We start from the raw sequence: 20,216 nt of genomic DNA, 5'->3' as shown, positions 1-20,216 counted from the left end.
CTTTTATCCCCTTTCTGCCATTGACTAGGTTGATGGTTACTGGTTGTGCTTTTAGACCCCAGGGCTGACACTTCAATTTCAGGCACAAATTTGCCGTTTAACATTATTCGACGTCTACCCTCTTCTCTTCTTACTTCTGCCACAACTTCTGAGATATGGCAGGGGTTACTGTTCCAAATTCTGCCACGAACATCATCAAGCTCTCGATTTAGTCCAGCAAGAAACACATATACCTGTTTCTTTTCCATGCACTGACGTAACACAAGTCTAGTTCGTGCCATGGTGCTCGCATCTCATGGTAATAATCAATCATGTTTCTTTCCTTTGCTTGGAATTCCACAAATGGGTTTTCAATTGAAAAATCTTGGAAGAATTCTCCAAATTACCACATTGGATCTTTCTTCTTAGGCTCCTTCGTTTCTCCCGTCAAGTATCCTAGTCTTTGCCTTGCAATCAATTACCTATTTAATGGACTCAGCCTATTCTACGAATATTTTGACATTCATATATGAATGGTGAGATGGACCGATAAGTGTTCAAGCCCATTAGAGTACGAGTCTTGTCTTTTCAAACCCACAACTTCCGTGGAGACTTCCAAACTCGATTCTTCTTTTGACCCAGACGTAATCGATCTTGTTCAAGGTCTGCAAGATATCGAATTTGCCGCCCAAAAGTGGTCTTTCCTTCACAAGAGACGCAAGGGTGATGGATTTGTGGCCCAGACATAGTTCTGCTTCACTGTCGATAGATGTTGGGTTTCCATCCCAGGCAAGATCGATTCTGACGGTGTGAAGAACAGGACCCAGATGTCGTTGCTCCTTCACAGAGTCCTCAATAGAGTTATAGAGCCTTACAGCTCTTATACCATGTGAACAACCCAAGTACGAGGAAAATATGCACACCAGATAAAAGAATATTGAATCTTTAGAATGAATAATATTTTTCTTCTATTAATAATGTTCGAAATCGCCTAATTATATACACAACTAGAAACCCAATTTACATGGCAAAATATTACATATGCATTATACTCTATACAATAGAAATAAAATGTTATCGAATAATCCTAAACAAAAAACTTATTTTGTTCCCCTTATTATAACTCAGACTCCTGCACCTGTGATTAAATTAATTCATTGCTCATTTAACATTATCAGATCGATTTCTTGGGATAAGAAGCGCTCGATCAAACCAACTGTAGAATTTTCAGTGGATGAGACAGCCCACCACCAAGTTCATCCGTGCTCGGCTAATCTAATTTTGGAACTAACACATTCTCTTTGAGTCCATTATTATTTTCCAATACTGTTCAGTAATTAAAATCCATTTTTTGTGACAGCACGCGTAACTTTTGTTCTTTTTTTCCATAAAAAAAATCCTAACCTATAAAATTTTGGCAAAAACTTGTGTGAGACGATCTCACGGGTCGTATTTGTGAGACAAATCTCTTATTTGGATCATCCATGAAAAAATATTAATTTTTATGCTACGAGTATTACTTTATATTGTGAATATGGGTAGGGTTGACCCATCTTACAGATTAAGATCCGTAAGACGGTCTCACATAAGACCTACTCTACAATTTTATACTGACAGATGAGAAAGATATATAGCTTGTTCCAGAGGTGGTTTCAAAATCATGAGAACAAACAATAACACCACCAACACATAACCTAATGCCATCTGATAGATTATTACAAAAAAGATACTATATTTATACAGAAGAACAGAGTGAATACGTGGAGAGTCACATAAGAAATCGGACACAGCTAAAACCTGCTATATTTACATGTAGCTGAAGCACATACATAAATTCGAACACAAGCTCTTCTAATAAATATATACAGAAAGAAACAAGAAACCTTTCTGGCATGCCCGCATTCATCTTCTGGCTAAGTGTTCGAATTTGATAGACTTCTTATTTTTCTGGCCAAAATTTACCAAATACTGCTTCACATATCTTTCGTTAATCTCAAACATGAAACTCATTCCCTTAATCTGCACATCGCATATTTAAAAAGTCAAAACACAATCCACAACCCAAAATCAATTGTTGGTGATTGCCATATATTTCATAAAGTCAAGCTGATGACATTGGTACTAGTGTTGGACCATTGGTTGATTGTTATATATCTTGTATGGACGATCTAATGACATTGCCATATATTTCATACAGGCAAGCCGATGACATTGGTTAGTGTTGGACCATTGGTTGATTGTTATATATCTCGTACGTACGAGCTAATGACATTGGTTAGTGTTGGATAATATAATGCAAAAAACTAAGTGCTACCAAATGAATTTAAAACGAAGATTTGTCAACTGATTTTCTATGTATGCTACACTTCATAAGATGATATACACATCTCCTGCACATAAACTAGACAAGGCCATACAGGTCCACAATCTTTTCAAATCCAGTGAACGTATGGACAAGGTATGAGTCTATATCTATGTCATATGCTTACATTATATATTAAGAAAATGAAAAATAGAAACTGACGTTTCTTAAAGAAGAATAGAAGATTATATCAATGGGCGAAGAGATAATTTGCCAAGTTCAATAAGAAAATTTAGCACTAGGTGGTTCACAAAGAAGATTATATCAATTGGTGAAAAATTATGTCACTAAATTCACATTTGCTGCCCCCACAGCAGGGGATGACATCTTCCATTATTTGGAACAGGAGGATAGCTGCTTTTGTAAGGGATAGGCTGTGGGATACGGTCATATATGATAATTAAAATCTAAAACAATCAGGTTAATTTCAGTGGAAGGCAACTGGTAAATTCCATCTTACATGACAGTTTGATTGAGCAAAAACAACATACTGGCAACGATGAGTTTGTTTTTCCTAGTACGAAGCATACACAAATTTAAAATGAAGCCTAACATTAATTTATACAACTGAGAAAAACAGTGATGATGCCAATAGCACCCATAATGTGGATACTTTTTTTCACTCTAGCTTTTGTAATAAGATACATCAAACAGGACAAAGGAAATGAGTGAAAGTTTGTACATGAATCGTATGCACCCAAAATAAATGGCAATTGAAACTTTTCAAATACTTATGAAATAGGTTATGAGTGGTGATGAAGTTGATCTCATGATGAAACCTTTTGTTGAGAAAAAACAAATTGATACAATCTTTAGTATACAAGAATAATACCTCAATTAAACAACTGCAACTAAGGCTCAGAAGTTGCCCAGTTTCTATTATCATGCCATTAACAGACATTGAACTCTTGCCAAGGTTTTTCAGAAAGAAAGATCCATCAGCTTCCATCTTAATAATCGCCTAAGAAAAACAAATAGAATTGACATAAAAGATTTTGTAATCAAAATATGCACCAAAAAAATCATCACTGTCCATAGTGGATTTGGATCAATCTCCAACATCTTCAAAAAAAAAACATGCATTTGGAAATTATAACTAGGGATTGTTAACGGAGGCAGTTCAACCTAGAACTGGTCTGGATTCTGGAAGCTCCCATTAAGAACCGGTTTCGTAGAACCGAATCTGAACCGGCCCAAACCCTTAAACAAAATGCTTTGGTGTGGTTCTTTGTAATAGGACGGTTCCGGTTCCGTTCCGATCCTGGTTCAAACCTATTTCATGAACAAAGTAGAACCGGATTCGGAACTGGTCCGATCCGAAAAATAATTAAAAAAAGTGGGTATAGACCTATTTTTGTAGCTGTTGGGGAACAAAGTAGAACCAGATTCGGAACTGGTCCGGTTCAAAATATAATTAAAAAAAGTGGGTATGGACCTATTTTTGTAGCTGTGGGGTGGTGGCCCCTAAGTTGGGATCCATCTGTAAAAAAATTTCATTTTGGTCCAATTTTTTGGCCATAAATTGTGAATCGTTTGTTGCAAACTCCTCACATCTCTCAACTACAATTCTCTTATTTCTGACAATTCTTGCAATTCAATAAATCTACCAATTGCCTTAACTCTTCAATTATCTCATTTTTATAAATTTATTTTCGCAACTATATAAAATTATTTAGCCTTTTTTCGGCGAAACAATTTATTTCCTTCAGAGTATACTAAAAATCAGTGTACTTTTTTTTAATATTATTATTCCAATAATTTTTTTGATGGACTATTCTTCAAGTCGTGGTGGTGTTCGCAGGAATAATGTTAAGTTTTTAACATGATTCTTGAGTTTGAAGATAATTCTAATTTCCACCACGAATATGACGATATGGCTGCCAATTTCGAAGGCCAAGAGAAAGAACATTTGGCCCGTGACAATGGGGGCATGAGAGATGCAGTTGGTAAGGTTGGGACAACCGGCATGATCGAGAGCAAGACACTTGGTCTCGCAAAATGAAGCAAAATTTGGGATCACTTCAAAAATTCATTAAAAATATGATACCAATAATATTGTTGCAATTTGTAAGATATACAAAATTTCTTATTCATATAAAGCGGGTGGTTCCGACGGAGGCACCGGAACATTCGAAAAACATTTTGTTAAAAATAATAATTGTGATGAACAAACTTTGTATACATGAGATAAAGAATCAACCAAACAACAAATAAATCCTATAACTTGTTCAAATTTTGTAATGACAGCTGAAATTTCACGTTGAGTTTTTGTTAAATTTGTGGTTAAATGCGTACAGCCTTTTATTATTTGTGAGTATGATGGTTTTGCAAATTCATCTTTCAAAAATTTAAGAGCAAAGTTAGTTTGACAACCGATATTTGGACTAGTATAAAAAAGGAACCTTATCTTATCGTTACATGCCATTGGATTGATGACATTTGATGTAAGTTGGCTTTTGAATTTTTAGACGAAGCACACACTAATTATACGATTGCTAGATATATTATAAATTTTTGTAGATAGTATCGTGTATATATAAAATCAGGTTCATCACATTAGCATCAAACAATAATGTTGCGATAAGACAATTAAAGAGTATTCTCAAACCGATGTTAGATGGTGAATTATTTCATATTAGAAGTGCATGTCATATAATCAATTTATGTATGAAAGATTATTTCTCTGATTAAATTAGTAATTCGATACAAAAATTCAAATTTTGTGGTAAATTGTTGGTCAAAAAAGATATGGTAAAGAGTGGAAACACATATGTGAAAGTATTGGTGTTACACATAAAATGTTGCATGTTATTATTGAAACTCGTTGGAATTCTCTTATTCATTTTCTTAATACCATATAACCGTATAAATATTTGCTTAATCCGTTTTATAATTCTATTGTTTCGTCGACTTTGCAAATAGAAGAAAATTATTGGAATCTTATTACTAAATGTATTGCTTTGTTAGAAACATTTAAACGAACTGAAAGATTTTATGACATTCAGTACCATACCACTCCTCTTTTCATTAATTCTTCTTCTTAATATGTTTCATAAATTTTTTGGATTTAGAGATTATGAGATTTTAGCACAATTTCTAAAACAGTTTTTATTGATTATGATGAAAATTGAGAGTTAATTACCATGTTAATCTAAGTTGAAACTTCAATAAATATATATTTATTTTTTTCGACATTGTTTACAAATTTTTTTATATAATATTCTCTCATATACGAAATAGTTATTATAACTATATCCTTCTTTTATTTCATGCAATAAATGATAAAAAGTAAAAAAAATTAATTGGTTTCGTGATCCGAAACCGGTTTGGTTCACCCTGGGACTTGACCAGGAATACCGAACCAAGCATCCGGATTTAATTGGTTCCAAGCTTTTACCTTGGAACCCAGAACCACAGAACCCTTAAGCATCCCTAAGCATAATTCATAAGGGATGATCTCAGATTCATCATCAGTTGAGTAATCCTAAAGAGGTCAAAAAAAAAGAAGAAGAAAGCATAAGCACACCTGCCGCCTAGATATTTTATTAGCTCGGCCTTCTTTCCTCAGGTCAATATCAACATTAGCATCCTCCGTCGATCTTCCAAGCACAATCTATAAACAAGAGTTCATTAAGCATTCATCCAGAAAAATTGAAAAATACCAAAACGAACAATGAACAATTAACCAAATTTATCAATATGATGGCACTAAAGGACACAAATGATGGAAGAAATGCAGCCCCAATAATAAATTGAGGTCAGCTAATAGGACAAAAGAAAAGGGTTTAACAAGACATGACCCAAGCACCAAGGGAAACATGATCTATAAAACAACATAAGTTGACATAAGAACATAATTAAACAAAGAAGCAACGGAAATCAAGTGCCTCCAAAAAAAACAAACGAATGAAAGAAAAGAAATCAATAAGAAAATCATTTATTATCTTATTTCCAATGGATCAGGATAAAGAACCTCAGGCTTCGTGATATAATGCCTCAGATGACGGCCATATAAGACAGCAAGAGCTCCTTGAGACATCATTACTCTTTGCAAACAGGAACGAGCACCTTGTTCCAACCTAACGATTGTCTTCTTAGTATCATCACACATATAACTTGTAGCTGGAATTTAAGATAACAACATAACAAAATGAGAGTCGTTACCAAGCAATACAATGGCACTAAAAATGCAACCCTTCGATTGAATAAATGTACGCAACAATTCATGGAAACTTCATCTATAGGCTCATGATGTTGAAAATGCGTTACAGTCATGATGTTGAAAATACGTTACAGTGCAAGAAAAATAATATAAGAAGTTCTATGCAATTTATGAATGTCATACAGAGAAGACTTTGATTTGGGATGAAATAACCTAACATTACATGAAAAAAACATGGTAAAATGATAAAGTTATAAGTTTGCACTCAAATTATTTTTTTTTTTGATAAGAAACATAACAATATTATTAATTAGAATTTTACAGTACAAGAAGTGGACTAGTGATCCACTGCCATGAACTAGCTATGTTCTAACAATACACATATGACCAATCCCTCAAATATCAAATGTAGACAATCCCTGAAAGTTTTTATCCCCGAATCCAGTTTGCTGAGAACTTGATTTTTCTCCAACATTCTTCCGTTGTTTCTTCCAATTATTCAAAAATTCTTCTATTTCTCTCCAACCAAACCGCCCAACTAATTCCATGAATCACCACTCTCCAGAAAATTTTACCTCTTTTGCCAAGCATATGACCCAAATCCGTAGTAAACAAATCTTGGGTTGTCTACGGCACAACCCAAACCAGTTGCATTTCTTTCAAAGCCCGCGACCACAACGCATGAGTGAACTTACAATGAACGAACAAATGATCTTGTGTTTCCACATGCTTACGACACAACACACACCAGTTGGGACAAAGAGAACAATTAGGATATCTCTTTTGCATCATATCGAATGTCGGTAATTTTGCAAGAATTGTTGTCCACGAGAAAATTTGAATCTTCGACGGAAAATGTATTTTCCAAATGATATTGTGAAACTTGAAATCTTGTGGGCCATTAATATATGTGAAGAATGACTGGAAAAAAGATTTTACTGAAAATTTCCCGGACGGATCCCCTCCCACTTTTGATAATCATCAACCCCTTCCACCAATCTAACTCCCTCCAGAACTACTAAAAGCGAAGATAACTGATTGATCTCTTCCTGACGAAGAGATCTACGGAAATGCAAGTCCCAAGAGAGATTTGTGACGAAGGATCAAAAGAAGCAAAATAGGAAATAGGCAAATTACGAGCCAAACAAAGCTGAAATAAAGAAGAGAACAAATCCCGGAAAGATGAGACCCCCAACCAAATATCCTCCCAAAACCTTATTTTAGTCCCCCCTCGAACGACTAATCTTAGTAGTCGGTGTTAAGTCGGGTATGTTGTAGAAATGAACTTCCACGGACATCTAAAAGTCACATTCTTAGCCAACCCCGCATCCCATCCATTTTCTTGTAACCCATACTTACTCTTTATTATTCTTTTCCACAGCATATCACTTCCGACGTTAAACCTCCACCACCATTTTCCCATTAACGCCGTATTCCTCAAACATATATTCCCAAGACCTAATCCACCTTTCTCTTTCGGGCGACAAACTGTTTCCCATCTAACCATATGACAGTGTGAATCTCCCTCATTCCCATCCCACAGAAAGTTCCTCATTACTTTCTCCATCCCACGCCACTTCTTTTGGTATCTTGAAGAGAGACAAGAAATATATAGGCAGAGCAGTCAATACCGCATTAATCAATGCCACTCTACCCCCTTTAGACAAGAACGCCTTTTTCCATGTTGCCAATTTTCTATTAATCTTAATCATGATAGGCTCCCAAAAAGACACTTGTAGAGGATTACCCCTTAGAGGAACTCCCAAGTATTTTATTGGCCATTGTTCCCTACGGCACCCGATCCCCTTAACTATATCTTCCTCCTCCGCTTCTTCTTGATTCAAACTCAATAAAGCAATCTTGTCCCAATTGATCCTCAATCCTGACATATCACAAAATGCCTTCAAAACTCGGACCAAAAAACCTAATTGTTCCTCCATTTTCACAAAAAAACAAAGTATCGTCCACAAACTGTATATATGATACTTCCACCTTGTCTCGGCCCACTTCATACCCTCTGATGAAGTTTCTTCTTTTGCTTTGTCAACCAATCTTCCCAAAACATCCACAACCATATTGAACAAAAATGGTGATAAAGGATCTCCTTGTCTAAGTCCTCTATATGCTTTAAATTTCTCCATCGGTCTCCCATTAATCATTATTGAAAACGAGACATTAGACACGCATCCTCTTATCCATCCTCTCCATCTCTCCCCAAAGCCCTTTTTCTGTAAAACAAAATCCAGAAAATCCCATTCAACATTGTCATACGCTTTTTCAAAATCAATTTTCAGAACCCATCCTTTTTTATTTTTCTTCCTCCCTTCTTCCACCATCTCATTCGCAATCAAACAACAATCCAATATCTGCTTTCCCTCGATAAATGCATTTTGAGTTTCTGACAATGTATGTGACACACTTTTTTCATTCTTGTACCCAACACTTTTGCTATTATCTTGTATAAGCTCGTTGTGAGGCTAATGGGTCTGAAATCTTTTACCTTTAGCGAGTCATGTTTCTTTGGTATCAAACATATGTATGTTTTCATTGGTCAACCCATTTATGATCCCCCCCTTCGTAAAATTCTACAAAGACCATCATTAACTCGCCTTTAACTGTATCCCAACAATCCTGATAAAGTGCCAAAGTATAACCATCGGGCCCCGGTGCTTTGCATCTGTCACACGCAAACACCGCCTTCTTAACCTCTTCTTCGGAGAAAGGTTGTTCTAGTTCAGCTCTCATATCATCATCGATAGTTCCCCATTCCACTCCTTCGATCCGAAATTTTTTCACCGATCTGTTACTGTACAATGCTTGGAAATAATCAACAATGAATTTGATAATTTGATCCTCATCCTCTATAACCCCTCCATCATCAATTTCCAATTTAGTAATCATTGATTTTCTTTTTCGGTGGTTTAGCAAGGAATGGAAGAATTTTGTGTTGCGATCTCCTTCATTTAACCATTTAATCTTTGATTTTGGTGTAACATTCTATGTCGTCGGCACACCAACTCTTCCAACTCACATTTAATTTTTAATTTTTCAGCCACCCCATCCGCATCCACCCTCCCCTCACTCTCCATTTCATCCAATCTCATAATTCTGTTTCGCATTCTGCCTTCCTCATCTCAATCTTCCCAAACTCGTCATCATTCCATGATTTGATCTCTTCCTTAATCGACTTTAGCTTTCTCATGAATTTATAACCTTCCCATCCATAAATTTATCCTTAAAACCCTTATGTTGCAGCCACATGTTCTCGAATCTGAATGGACAAGGCCCCCGCTTCAATTTCTGTGTTTCCAATACAATTGGAAAATGATCCGAAGTAATGCACAGCAGAACAGTTTGCTTATGATAAGGAAATAATTCCACCCACCCTCCCAAAAACAAGAATCTATCTATCCTGCTGCAAATCGGTGTACCCTCAAATTTGACAATGTAAATTTCGCATTCAGTAGTGGTGGATCACACAGTTCCAACTCCTGTATCAACATATCAAAACAAGCCATACTTGTTGTTTCTGAGTGGCTATTAATTTTCTCCGTCACATATCTCACAACATTGAAGTCCCCTCCCAAACACCACCTTTCCCCACACAGAACCCTCAAACCCGCCAACTCATCCCAGAACTTGTTTCGAAGTGTTGTTGTGCATGGTCCATATACTACTGTAAACCACCATCTACATCATTGTTTTTGTCTATGCATACCGAGACTGTAAATTCCCAATCATGTTGTCCGTGCTGGATACCACTCTTGGATCCCACATAACCAAAATAACCACTCTTGGATCCCACATAACCAAAATACCCCCTGATGATCCAATTGAGGGTAAATGAACCCAATCAACAAACCTTGTGTTTCATTGTGACGGAAATAAGGCACCGGGACCATATGGTTTCAGTCTAGCTTTCTTTCAAAAATGTTGGGCCACGGTTAAGAATGATCTGTTGCAAGTTTTCGAGGAATTTTTCACGGATGGAATCGTAAATGGGGTAACAAATGAGACATACCTGTGTCTCATTCCAAAAAAACAAGAGGCCATGAAAATCAAAGACTTTCGACCGATCAGTTTAGTAACCAGCTTGTACAAAATTTTATCCAAAGTCCTAGCAAACAGACTGAAAGAGGTGATGAGCAAAACAGTGGCGGAGAACCAGTGTGCTTTCATCCGGGGCAGACATATAACAGATTGTTGCCTTATCGCAAATGAGGTGGTTGAGGAATATAGAAGGAAGAGGAAACAAGGTTGGATCTTGAAAGTTGACTTCGAAAAAGCATACGATAATGTAGATTGGAGTTTCCTAGATTTCGTATTGGATAAGAAAGGTTTCGGAACTAAGTGGAGGAAGTGGATTAAGGGTTGCGTGTCCAATGTATCATATTCGATTTTCATTAACGGGCGACCGAGAGGTAAGTTCAAAGGAGAGCGAGGACTCAGACAAGGAGATCCGCTATCACCATTCCTATTTAATTTGGTGATCGACAGTTTAGGGGGTTTGGTCGATCGAGCAAAATCCAGCAACACTGTTAGAGGCCTTGAGGTGGGAAGAAACAAAGTACAAGTGTCACATATTCAGTTTGCGGACGACACTTTATTCCTCGTTCAAACAGATCAACATTTGATTGCAGTAGTCGAAATCCTAAAGCTTTTTTGCACAAGATCAGGGTTGAAGATTAATTTTGAGAAGAGCTCATTGCTTGGATTGAACCAATCGGATGTCACAGTACAGAACATGGCAAGAACAATTGGATGCAAGATGGAAAGTTGGCCCATCAGATACCTTGGCGTACCGTTAGGAGGTAACCCAACCAAATTGGAATTTTGGATGCCGGTCATTTCCAAGATGTCCAATAAGTTGGCTGGATGGAAGAGGGGTTTCCTTTCAAGAGGTGGTCGTCTGACACTGATTCAATCGGTTTTAAGTGCTTTGCCCACTTATTTTATGTCTTTGTTCAGGGTCCCCAACAGTGTGGCAAAGATTATGGAAAGACTAATGAGGAACTTCTTATGGGACGGAAATGATGGAGATTCGCACTGCCATGTCATTAATTGGAATCAAGTTAGCAAACCGAAAGAACAAGGTGGGCTAGGACTAGGTAATTTACTTCTAAGGAACAAAGCACTACTCGGAAAATGGTGGTGGAGAGGTGCAATTGAGGAAAGCCCGTTGTGGAAACAAGTTGTTGGCAGTATTTATGGAGTACAGAGTAACGGATGGGATTTGTGCGAGGCAAGGAATTTGACGTTTAGAAGCCCATGGAAGTATATCTCTCGGACTCATTCACTTTGCTGGAATTTGATTGGCTCGGTTATTAAGGGTGGAAATTTATTGAGGTTTTGGGAGGATAGGTGGGTGGGTTTGTCTCCTTTGAGAGAGTGTTTTCCTCTTCTTTATCTTCTTTCAGAGTCTAAGAACAAAACAGTAAATCATTTTTACTCCGTCCCAGGCAGTTTAGGTCTATCTCCAGTTCAGTGGGAGGTGAGCTTTAGAAGAGGGTTGCACGATGCAGAATTAGAAGAGTTCACAAATTTATCTGGAGTGTTGCATTCGGTTACTGTGAGTGTCGGGGTTAGGGACTTCAGGGTTTGGTTGGGAGATGTTTCGGGTCTTTTCTCAGTTAATTCTTTTTACTCTTCTTTTTTCAACAGTAGCTCTACCTCATCTTTTCCTTTCATCGATAAAATCTGGAAAGTGCCAATCCCTCATAAGGTGAAAGTGTTCTCGTGGATAGTCGCGTTGGGGAAATTGCAGACGAACGACAAGCTGCAGATTAGGAATCCTCATCATGAATTATGTCCTCAGTGGTGTGTATTGTGTAAACAAGATATCGAAGAACAGGATCACATTTTGGTTCATTGCTCTTACACGACAAGTATTTGGAACAAAGTCATGCAACACTTGGGATTTCAATGGACCGTTCCCTTCAAATCAGGCGATATGTACCTTATGGATCATTGCTATCTCAAAGGGAAAAGTCTAAACCAGTTCTGGCTGATCATAATTCATTGTTATTTTGGTCGATATGGCTCGAACGAAACAACAGGATATTCAGCGACATAGAAGAGACTTCAGATAATCTGTGGGAAACAATTAAGATCAGAGTGGCAAGATGGACAGTTGCGATTCCGGCTTTTAGCCATTTAATGTTATCAGATCTTGTTAGGGATTGGTGTTTTATCCTCTGTTGATTCTTGAAAGTTGAGGCTGTAATCTTTTTCATTTACCACGATTTGTGGATGGCTTGTCCACTTAATGTTGTAATATTTAACTAAGTTTTATCAATATATATTAGTTTCTTATCAAAAAAAAAAAAAAAAAACAAACAAACCTTGATTTCCACACGCTTGATATAAATCTCCTATCCATCAATTCTTTTTTTGTTTCTTGTAGAATAACCAAGTCGGGTTTCTCCTTGCGTAGAATATCTCGAATGAATCCTCTCCTCGTTGCCGATCCTCCACCTCTTATATTCCAAGAGAAGATCTTCATCGAAACACCTTTCCTCCCGTTTGGCGTATCCCATCTTTCTTCAAATCATCCCCAATCTCCACCTTTTTTACTCCCATGTTCTCCAAACAACCGTAGTCTCCATCATTTTTGGACAATGTCATCATCCCCCCACTTTCCCTATCACGCCCGTGGATATTAATTCCCGACATACCCGACTTTTCACCAACCACTGAACCTCCCTCAACCTCGACATCCCTCCCCTCCCCCGATTTTTTATTGAAAGAAAAGGCCGAAGAATGGATTGAAGTATCGGAATAGTGAATATGCGAAGAATTGAGTTTGTTGTGTACCTTATCCGAAGGTGAAGCAAAGAGATCTCATATGTCCTCCAAACCCAAGCTGGTGTGTGTTGTCGTATCCGAGCTGTTTGACATGTGACTTCCCATATCGCTAAAATCACTATCCTCTTCGGAACCACTGCCTTGATCCCTTGTAAAATCCTTGTCCTCCCATGTGTCATCTTTCTCCCCATGCAATGAGCCTTGATCCAGCCACTGTTTCTTGATATTTGTTATTTCCTCATCTTGTGTATTAAACCAGGTATTATTTGTCTTTGATTTTCTTCTGGTATAGACGACCTCAAAGTTCTTTTCTTGCGTACTAATACCCCCTGGCCGATCGCAATGCCTTGTATGTTCGTTCTCTTTGTTGCTCATTGATTGGACTATTCCTTTATTGAAGGCATCCACTTCTTTCGGACTAAGCCTTTTGAGAATCTTGATTTGTTTGCTCCCTCTCACTGGTTGTGATCCCAACACTTTAGAACCCTTTGTCCCTTCCTTTCTCTGTTCTTTACCAAGAAACACTTTCATCCCTTGAATGATCTTTGTGTTGCTATACTTCCACTCTTGGTGATTTAAATGAGCCTCTCCTCCCAATGCCGCTTCTTTTCCATTGCTTTTTTGTTGGTCAGCCTCCCCGTCCCTCTGTTGTGGTCTTCGCATCCTTCGCTTCGGGTAGTTGCTTAGAATGTCCATTGTCTTCCTGTATAGGTCTTTTCACTCTGCTCCATCCAGCTATTACTCTAGCACCATCAACTACTACCTGTGCATAGGATCTTTTTTCATAAACATCATACGCTGAAATGTTAATCGAATCGACATAAATTCGCAAATTCATAGGACCACGCGGTGTCTGAATTAGCAAAGAAGTATTAATGAATCCCCCTTCCAGCCCCACCACTTTGATTTTAGCAGCGGCCAAGTCCTTGAGCAAAAGAGTATTTTGACTAATATCCACCAATCCCCCACAACTATCCCCCACATTTCTGAGCACATCCGTCGTCCACATATCCCATGGTAATCCAACAATCCTGATCCAACTATTGCAGCATTCGTAAACTTCCTCTGTAGTATTGATGTCGCTCCTCCCACGTTCAAAAGTCAAGGAGATCCTGTTCTCCAAAAAGCATCTATTGATTTTCAAATAAAATTCGAAATCGTCTCTACTATTTGGCCACCACAGTGCTTGGTTTGCTTCGAACGGAAAGATCTCAACCTTCTTCCCAACCGCCTTACCAAGTGCAAACATTACCATTTCCCAAGAAATATTAACGCATTCCTTCGTGACAATCAGTGCTTTATTGCACTCTTTACTCAAGCACTGTCTGAATTCTTTATGTGCATCAATGTTCCCGGATCCTGTAGGACTTGAATTGTTCTTGCCACTGAACACAGATTGTCGGGGTTGCTGGTTGCCCTTCAAGTGATATGCTCCTTTTCATAAGCCGTTGTTCAGAATTTTTCTGACAAAGAAAACCAGACATTTCCAGCACTCCTCTTACCGTCCGCTTGGAATTATAATTCGCTGCTTCTTACCGGAACGCTCAATTTTGGATACTTCAATGTAGTTTCCTCGTTTGTTAACAAACTTTTGCACCGAAATAACTACTTCCCCCTTCCTTAATCTGTTAAAAGTAGTATGTGATTTGGGGTTGGTAATGTACTCCCCCATAATTTTCCTCAGCCAATAAGCACTTTCACGGCCAATTTCCAGCATGTAACTCGCATTCCGAGTTCTTCCTGTTACGTAAATAGATTCTCCCTTTTTGCCCATTGAAATCAAAAATAATTTTTGCTCTATTCTAACCTCCTCTACTGCCTTAGCAGTATTGAAATTGCTAAGCTCTCTCCTTAACATTTGAGAGGAATGTGGAACGATTAGGTAATCGAAAAGGATAGTAAATGGTTGTATATGAGCAAAGAGTGGCCAAAGTATATGGATGCTGGCATAAGATGATGGCCACCAACCCTGCAACTGAGCAACGGAAAGATGAAACCAATCGCCAAGAAGGATGGTTTGGTGGTCGGAAATGAATCAAAGTTTGCCTAAAGTCAACAAATTACTTCCTGGCTAACCTTGCGCAGATAAATCTGAGGAATAGGAAAAAGACGAACAGTAATCCCACAAGAAAAAAGACCGTAACCCTAGTTTCCTGACGGCCGGTGAGCGGCGCCGGGCTCGAAGGCCGGTTGCGATCAGGGGAGTAGTATACTGTGGTGCATTACTGAAGTTTATGGGTTATCGGTAAAGATGGAATTTTGGGGGTAGAGAGCATTTTCGAAAAATTCTCTCACTAGGGTTTCATTTTTGGCAAAATTAGAAACAATATTTGCACCCAAATTATGACGTCAAAGTATTCAGTAATGGAGGTTGATATTACAATATGATACACAGGTTGAATTCATTACAACTGACTGGAGCACAGCATATATTACCTTGCCTAGTAATGATGGAGTCTTGCTCATATGGATCTAAGTCCATCTCAAGTATCTGTAAGCATAGGATACAAGATCAAAATCAAAGAAAACTAGTTTTGCTGGGCAAACATTTAATTTAAAACTAACTATGTTAAGATGGTATACCATAGCTTCTATGTCAGAAAAATAAGGCACTTCAGCATCAATCAGTGATTCTTCCTGATCTGACCCCGAGGAATTGTCAACTGATTCAGGAAATGTCACCGTTGATGGGCTGTCTCTCACCTGTTAGGAGCGAATAACCAAGTAAGATATAGATGTTAATGCAATCACATCCTCCAGCAAGTAAAATGCGTACTTAAAAGCAAAGGGGAAGCCAAGTACCCTAATAGCTACTCCAGCAACTTCTTTCTCTGTCAACCTATTGCTAGGTGTATTTGAAATTGTGTGCACCAACCCACCTTTACCGGGATCTCCGTTGACCTTGTAGGCAGACACAGGAAGTAGGGTGTTGGTTCTAGAATCATTCATTTGAATTTTCGCTGAAAAGCCAACAAGTTGGTGAGTGGAATGTGATTCTGGCGAGCTGTGTATCCCAACCTTCTGAAGTCCTCCAAAAGCATTCATGCAATCATTTGATTTAGTTGGAAGATTAAAAACTTGTTCATAATTCTTCCCATGAGCTGCGGCAGATGCACCTACGGAACTCCTGAGGTCTGGTTGTGTTACAGAAGAACCAAATGATGCGGAAGGATGGATTAGTAAGAATATGTCGTCATTGCACGGAATTTCCGTATCCTCAGAGTTCAACGTGCAGAAGATCTGGCCGTTGCCGAGTTCAGTGATATCAGATGACTTCGAGGAAACATTAACCACTGACTGCGGATTTATTTGTTCTGCTCCAGGAGAAGAGGTTGCAGTGGCTTCCAATACGACAGGATTTGCAGTTGGAGAAAGTGTAAAATTAGTTTCTGAAACTGTTACTGCCTCAATATTAACTACTGCAACATCATTTTCCTGATAGTCAATATGAGAATCCTGAATAACTGGAGTGATATTACTAGAACAATGTTGATCCTCTGCATGCATTTCCTCCACATCCATCAGGAGAATCTCACTCTCGTTTGAAAGGTTCAAAAGTGAATCTGGGTCTGCAAATTCAACTGTGTGCACTGCAGATCTGTTTCCCTGACCATTAGCACTATCATGAAGCATATCATCAGAAACCTGATCCACATCTTGCAGGCACATGCCAGGCATGGGAGGAGCCGATATGTCTTGTACTCTCAAGTGACGTAAGTGAGGTTGTTCAGATGCAAAAGCGATTTCTTGAAAAGAATAGTTGTCTGCCTTGGTTGTTTTAAATGGTAAGCCCTCAAATTCAACTGAAACATTTTCAGTATTTTCATTTCTTGAACAATGTTTGAGAGTAAACGAGCCGTTTCTATTTTCAATATTTGCATTCAACATATTGTTTCCGGTACCTCGTAATGATGGAGAAACATTCTTATCAAATCCATAACGTCCGAGCATTCCCTTCGAACAATTTTCTTCAATGGAACGTGGACAGAGAGTCCGAGGTACATTTGTTGTATCCGAAGCCGCAGTAATATCCCTGACCGTTTCTGGAAAGGCATGCCGTAGGATATCCAAGTCTTCTTCCTGTAGCCGCAAATCATCCGAAATACTATCTCCAAGAATGCAATTTTGACCCATAGAATTACCATCAAGTGTCAGCCGCTTCTGAAAATCAGCACCATGCCCACTGAATTCAAGAGGATCAGGTTCGAATAAACTTAAAGCAGAGTTACTGAAAAATTCACTACGAAATTTTTTTCGCATGGCATAATATTTCCTTCGGATACTGCCCAATTTCCTCTTCTGTGAGATCTCTTTATTTCCTTTCAAGTTATTATCAGATCTAACAAACTTTGATGAAGGGTTGAAGCCAGAGATCTCAAGCTCAAACATGTGAGCAGATGATTGACCTGAAATATCTGGATCATAGAGAAGAGAGTGCCATCTGTCACGCAGTTCTCGTAAAGTAAATCTGCGAGAAAATTGGACTGCACCTTTAGCGAGTGCTTCCAAGGATGCACCACCCTGACCAAGAAACAGAAAGTATCAGATTTACTGCATTGCTAGAACAAAGGTCTAATAGAAATTAAACAAGCAAGTGCTGCAACAATTTATTATCGTTAGGACAGGAAATTATATGCTTTAGCACTGACATTCACAGCAATTTACTTTTCAATATCTCTATCTACCCATTCATTTCATTTTCTTCTCATTCATAAATCTGATAAGTATAAGAAACACCAATATGATACACAGATATGAATTATGAGGTCATAGACAATGGCTTGGAGACGAGCAAATGCTAGAGTTCTTGACAACTGGAGTTCATCAAGGAATTAGGAGATTATTGTGACTAGTTTGTAGGACTTTTCTTAGTTCCTACTAGTCGACGTGAGCTCCTAACAATAGGGATTATTGGCAAGTACCATGAAGGGCTGGCAAGGTTGGAAGTGTGACTAAGAGAACAAAACATATTGGATTTGGCACGTTGTTAGAATTAAAAGCCTGCAGGTAATCAGGAAAATATGGTGCAAAAATTAATCATCATTGGACGAGAAAAATAGAAATTCAAGTATAGCCATTCAAGTCAAGTAACAGCATCTATGTAATTTATTTTCAGCTTTCCATTCACTCTTTTCATTTTTTATTTATTTTTGGTTGTTTTCAATGTTAGAAAAAGCATAAAAAAGGAATGGGTCATAGACTATTGATTGGACACAAAAGAATGCCAGAGCTTTTATGAACACAAATACTGTGAATAATTTTAGGACCTTGTTGAGTCCCCGCTAGTCAACACGATCCCAAGAAATTTGGGCTCACAGGAAATCACATCACTGGATTGGCAAGGCCAAAAGTCCGGCCAAGACAAAGAGAAGTATTAGATTTAGTGTCATAAGCCTAAGAGTGAATAAAAGCCAAATTATAATCAGTGGTTGTCATTAGACCAAACTATACATATTCAAGCATTCCTAAGGCAACTCTCAGGTCCTCTACGAAGCACTTGCGTTCACAAATGTTTTTGAGTCTCACATACTATCTTTCCATCTAATTTTCTGATGATTTCAATAAAAGCATATAAGACACCAACATGATTGAACTACAAGAGTTTTTGAGAGTTGGAGTTGGGAGAATATTTGTTAATTTATAAATTGGCAAGTACCAGACAGAGCTAGAAAGGTTTGGGCTCTAACCTGAAGCTTGCCAATGAATCTAAGAATTCTGAAAAATGTCGACAGGAACATAATAGAGACATATTATACATAACTGGATATTTACAGTTTCATTAGGTAATTGTGCTCCTTCTAATGTCCTACTCGAGATAGAATTTATGAATGTCTTCAGCTTTTCGAACCCTATTTAGCTTAAGAAGGTTGCTTGGAGTTTCTGTTGCTTTTCTTTTTTCTTAAGCTATTCATCAAAATCATGTCTTTAAAACCAATGATTTTAATTTCCCCAGGCCAAATCACAACAAGAAGCAAACATCATCTTCAATCCATATACTTTTCTTAAATCTTCAAGGAGAAAATTGGTTACCATGAGAGAGATACTCCCTCCTCACCTCAAGGTTTAGTCCTATACTAAAAAAAACCGAGCATAACTTAAAAATTTTAAATTTGACCATCTCTATCTCACTTTCTATATGTGCTACAAAAAAGAGAGAATATTTGCATTTTTGTAAACATATCTAGCACTGTGATTCTATCCTGACCATCGAAGAGTGTAGAATAACAAAAAACAATATCACAAAGAAACACTTCTCACAATTCTAGAATTAGACATCAAATATGCATGATAAATAACTGATTTCTTTCGCAACATAATGATGTATCATCAACAACTAGATTCAATTGATTCAAGAAAAATTACCTCAGATTTCCCTTACAAAAACTTTTTTAAAAAATGATATTAACAAGACAATCAATCAAAGGGCGAGGCAAAAATAACCATAAATTACATTTACCTCAACTGCATTCTTCAATAAGAGATCATCTTCGGGAATCCACCGAACCGCAACAGGAGGAGCTTTTGCCATCGAAATTAGCTTATCGTAAAACCCTAATCACACAGAAATGTGTGGCCTGCTCACTGTACTGTGGCATACATATTTGGAGGGAGTAGAATAATCTACGGGAATTCGAGAAGTGAGAAGGAGTTGTTTCCAATTTCCATGGAAGATTTAAGGGAATCCTCCATTATATACTATATACATATATAATATATATATATATATATATATATATATATATATATATATAATTTTAATGTCATGCACACCTAGCGTGCACACTTTGTGATCACCGATGAGGTGTGCACGATAAGTGTGTGATTTCACTTGGCCTTCACTATATTTAATTATCATTGACATATATATTTATAATTTTCACCCATTTACTACCCAAGATGTAAAGCCAC

General features: G+C 37.7%; 1 protein-coding gene across 1 annotated transcript; it reads right to left on the bottom strand.

The window, feature by feature from the left end:
- Window positions 1-1,682: 1,682 nt before the first annotated feature.
- LOC140803057 (uncharacterized) lies at window positions 1,683-19,994 on the bottom strand. The gene is made up of 8 exons (XM_073158748.1): window positions 19,765-19,994; window positions 16,110-17,828; window positions 15,891-16,010; window positions 15,744-15,798; window positions 6,315-6,463; window positions 5,868-5,954; window positions 3,174-3,302; window positions 1,683-1,998 (listed from the first exon to the last, which is right to left on the bottom strand). The coding sequence occupies exons 1-8, from the start codon at window positions 19,834-19,836 to the stop codon at window positions 1,882-1,884; spliced, it is 2,448 nt and encodes an 815-aa protein (XP_073014849.1). The 5' UTR covers window positions 19,837-19,994; the 3' UTR covers window positions 1,683-1,881.
- Window positions 19,995-20,216: the final 222 nt, after the last annotated feature.

This window comes from Primulina eburnea, chromosome 10 (assembly GCF_022965805.1).
Source record: "Primulina eburnea isolate SZY01 chromosome 10, ASM2296580v1, whole genome shotgun sequence".
Taxonomy (NCBI): Eukaryota; Viridiplantae; Streptophyta; class Magnoliopsida; order Lamiales; family Gesneriaceae; genus Primulina; species Primulina eburnea.
This window is presented reverse-complemented; position numbering and strand designations above follow the sequence as displayed.

Excerpts from the sequence above, each read along its gene's own strand:
- LOC140803057 (XM_073158748.1), bottom strand. The coding sequence starts at position 19,836 with ATGGCAAAAGCTCCTCCTGTTGCGGTTCGGTGGATTCCCGAAGATGAT. Across the intron at positions 3,303-5,867 it reads ATAAAATATCTAGGCGGCAG|GCGATTATTAAGATGGAAGC; the intron begins GTGTGCTTATGC and ends TGTTTTTCTTAG. Across the intron at positions 1,999-3,173 it reads GTTGCAGTTGTTTAATTGAG|ATTAAGGGAATGAGTTTCAT; the intron begins GTATTATTCTTG and ends TGCGATGTGCAG.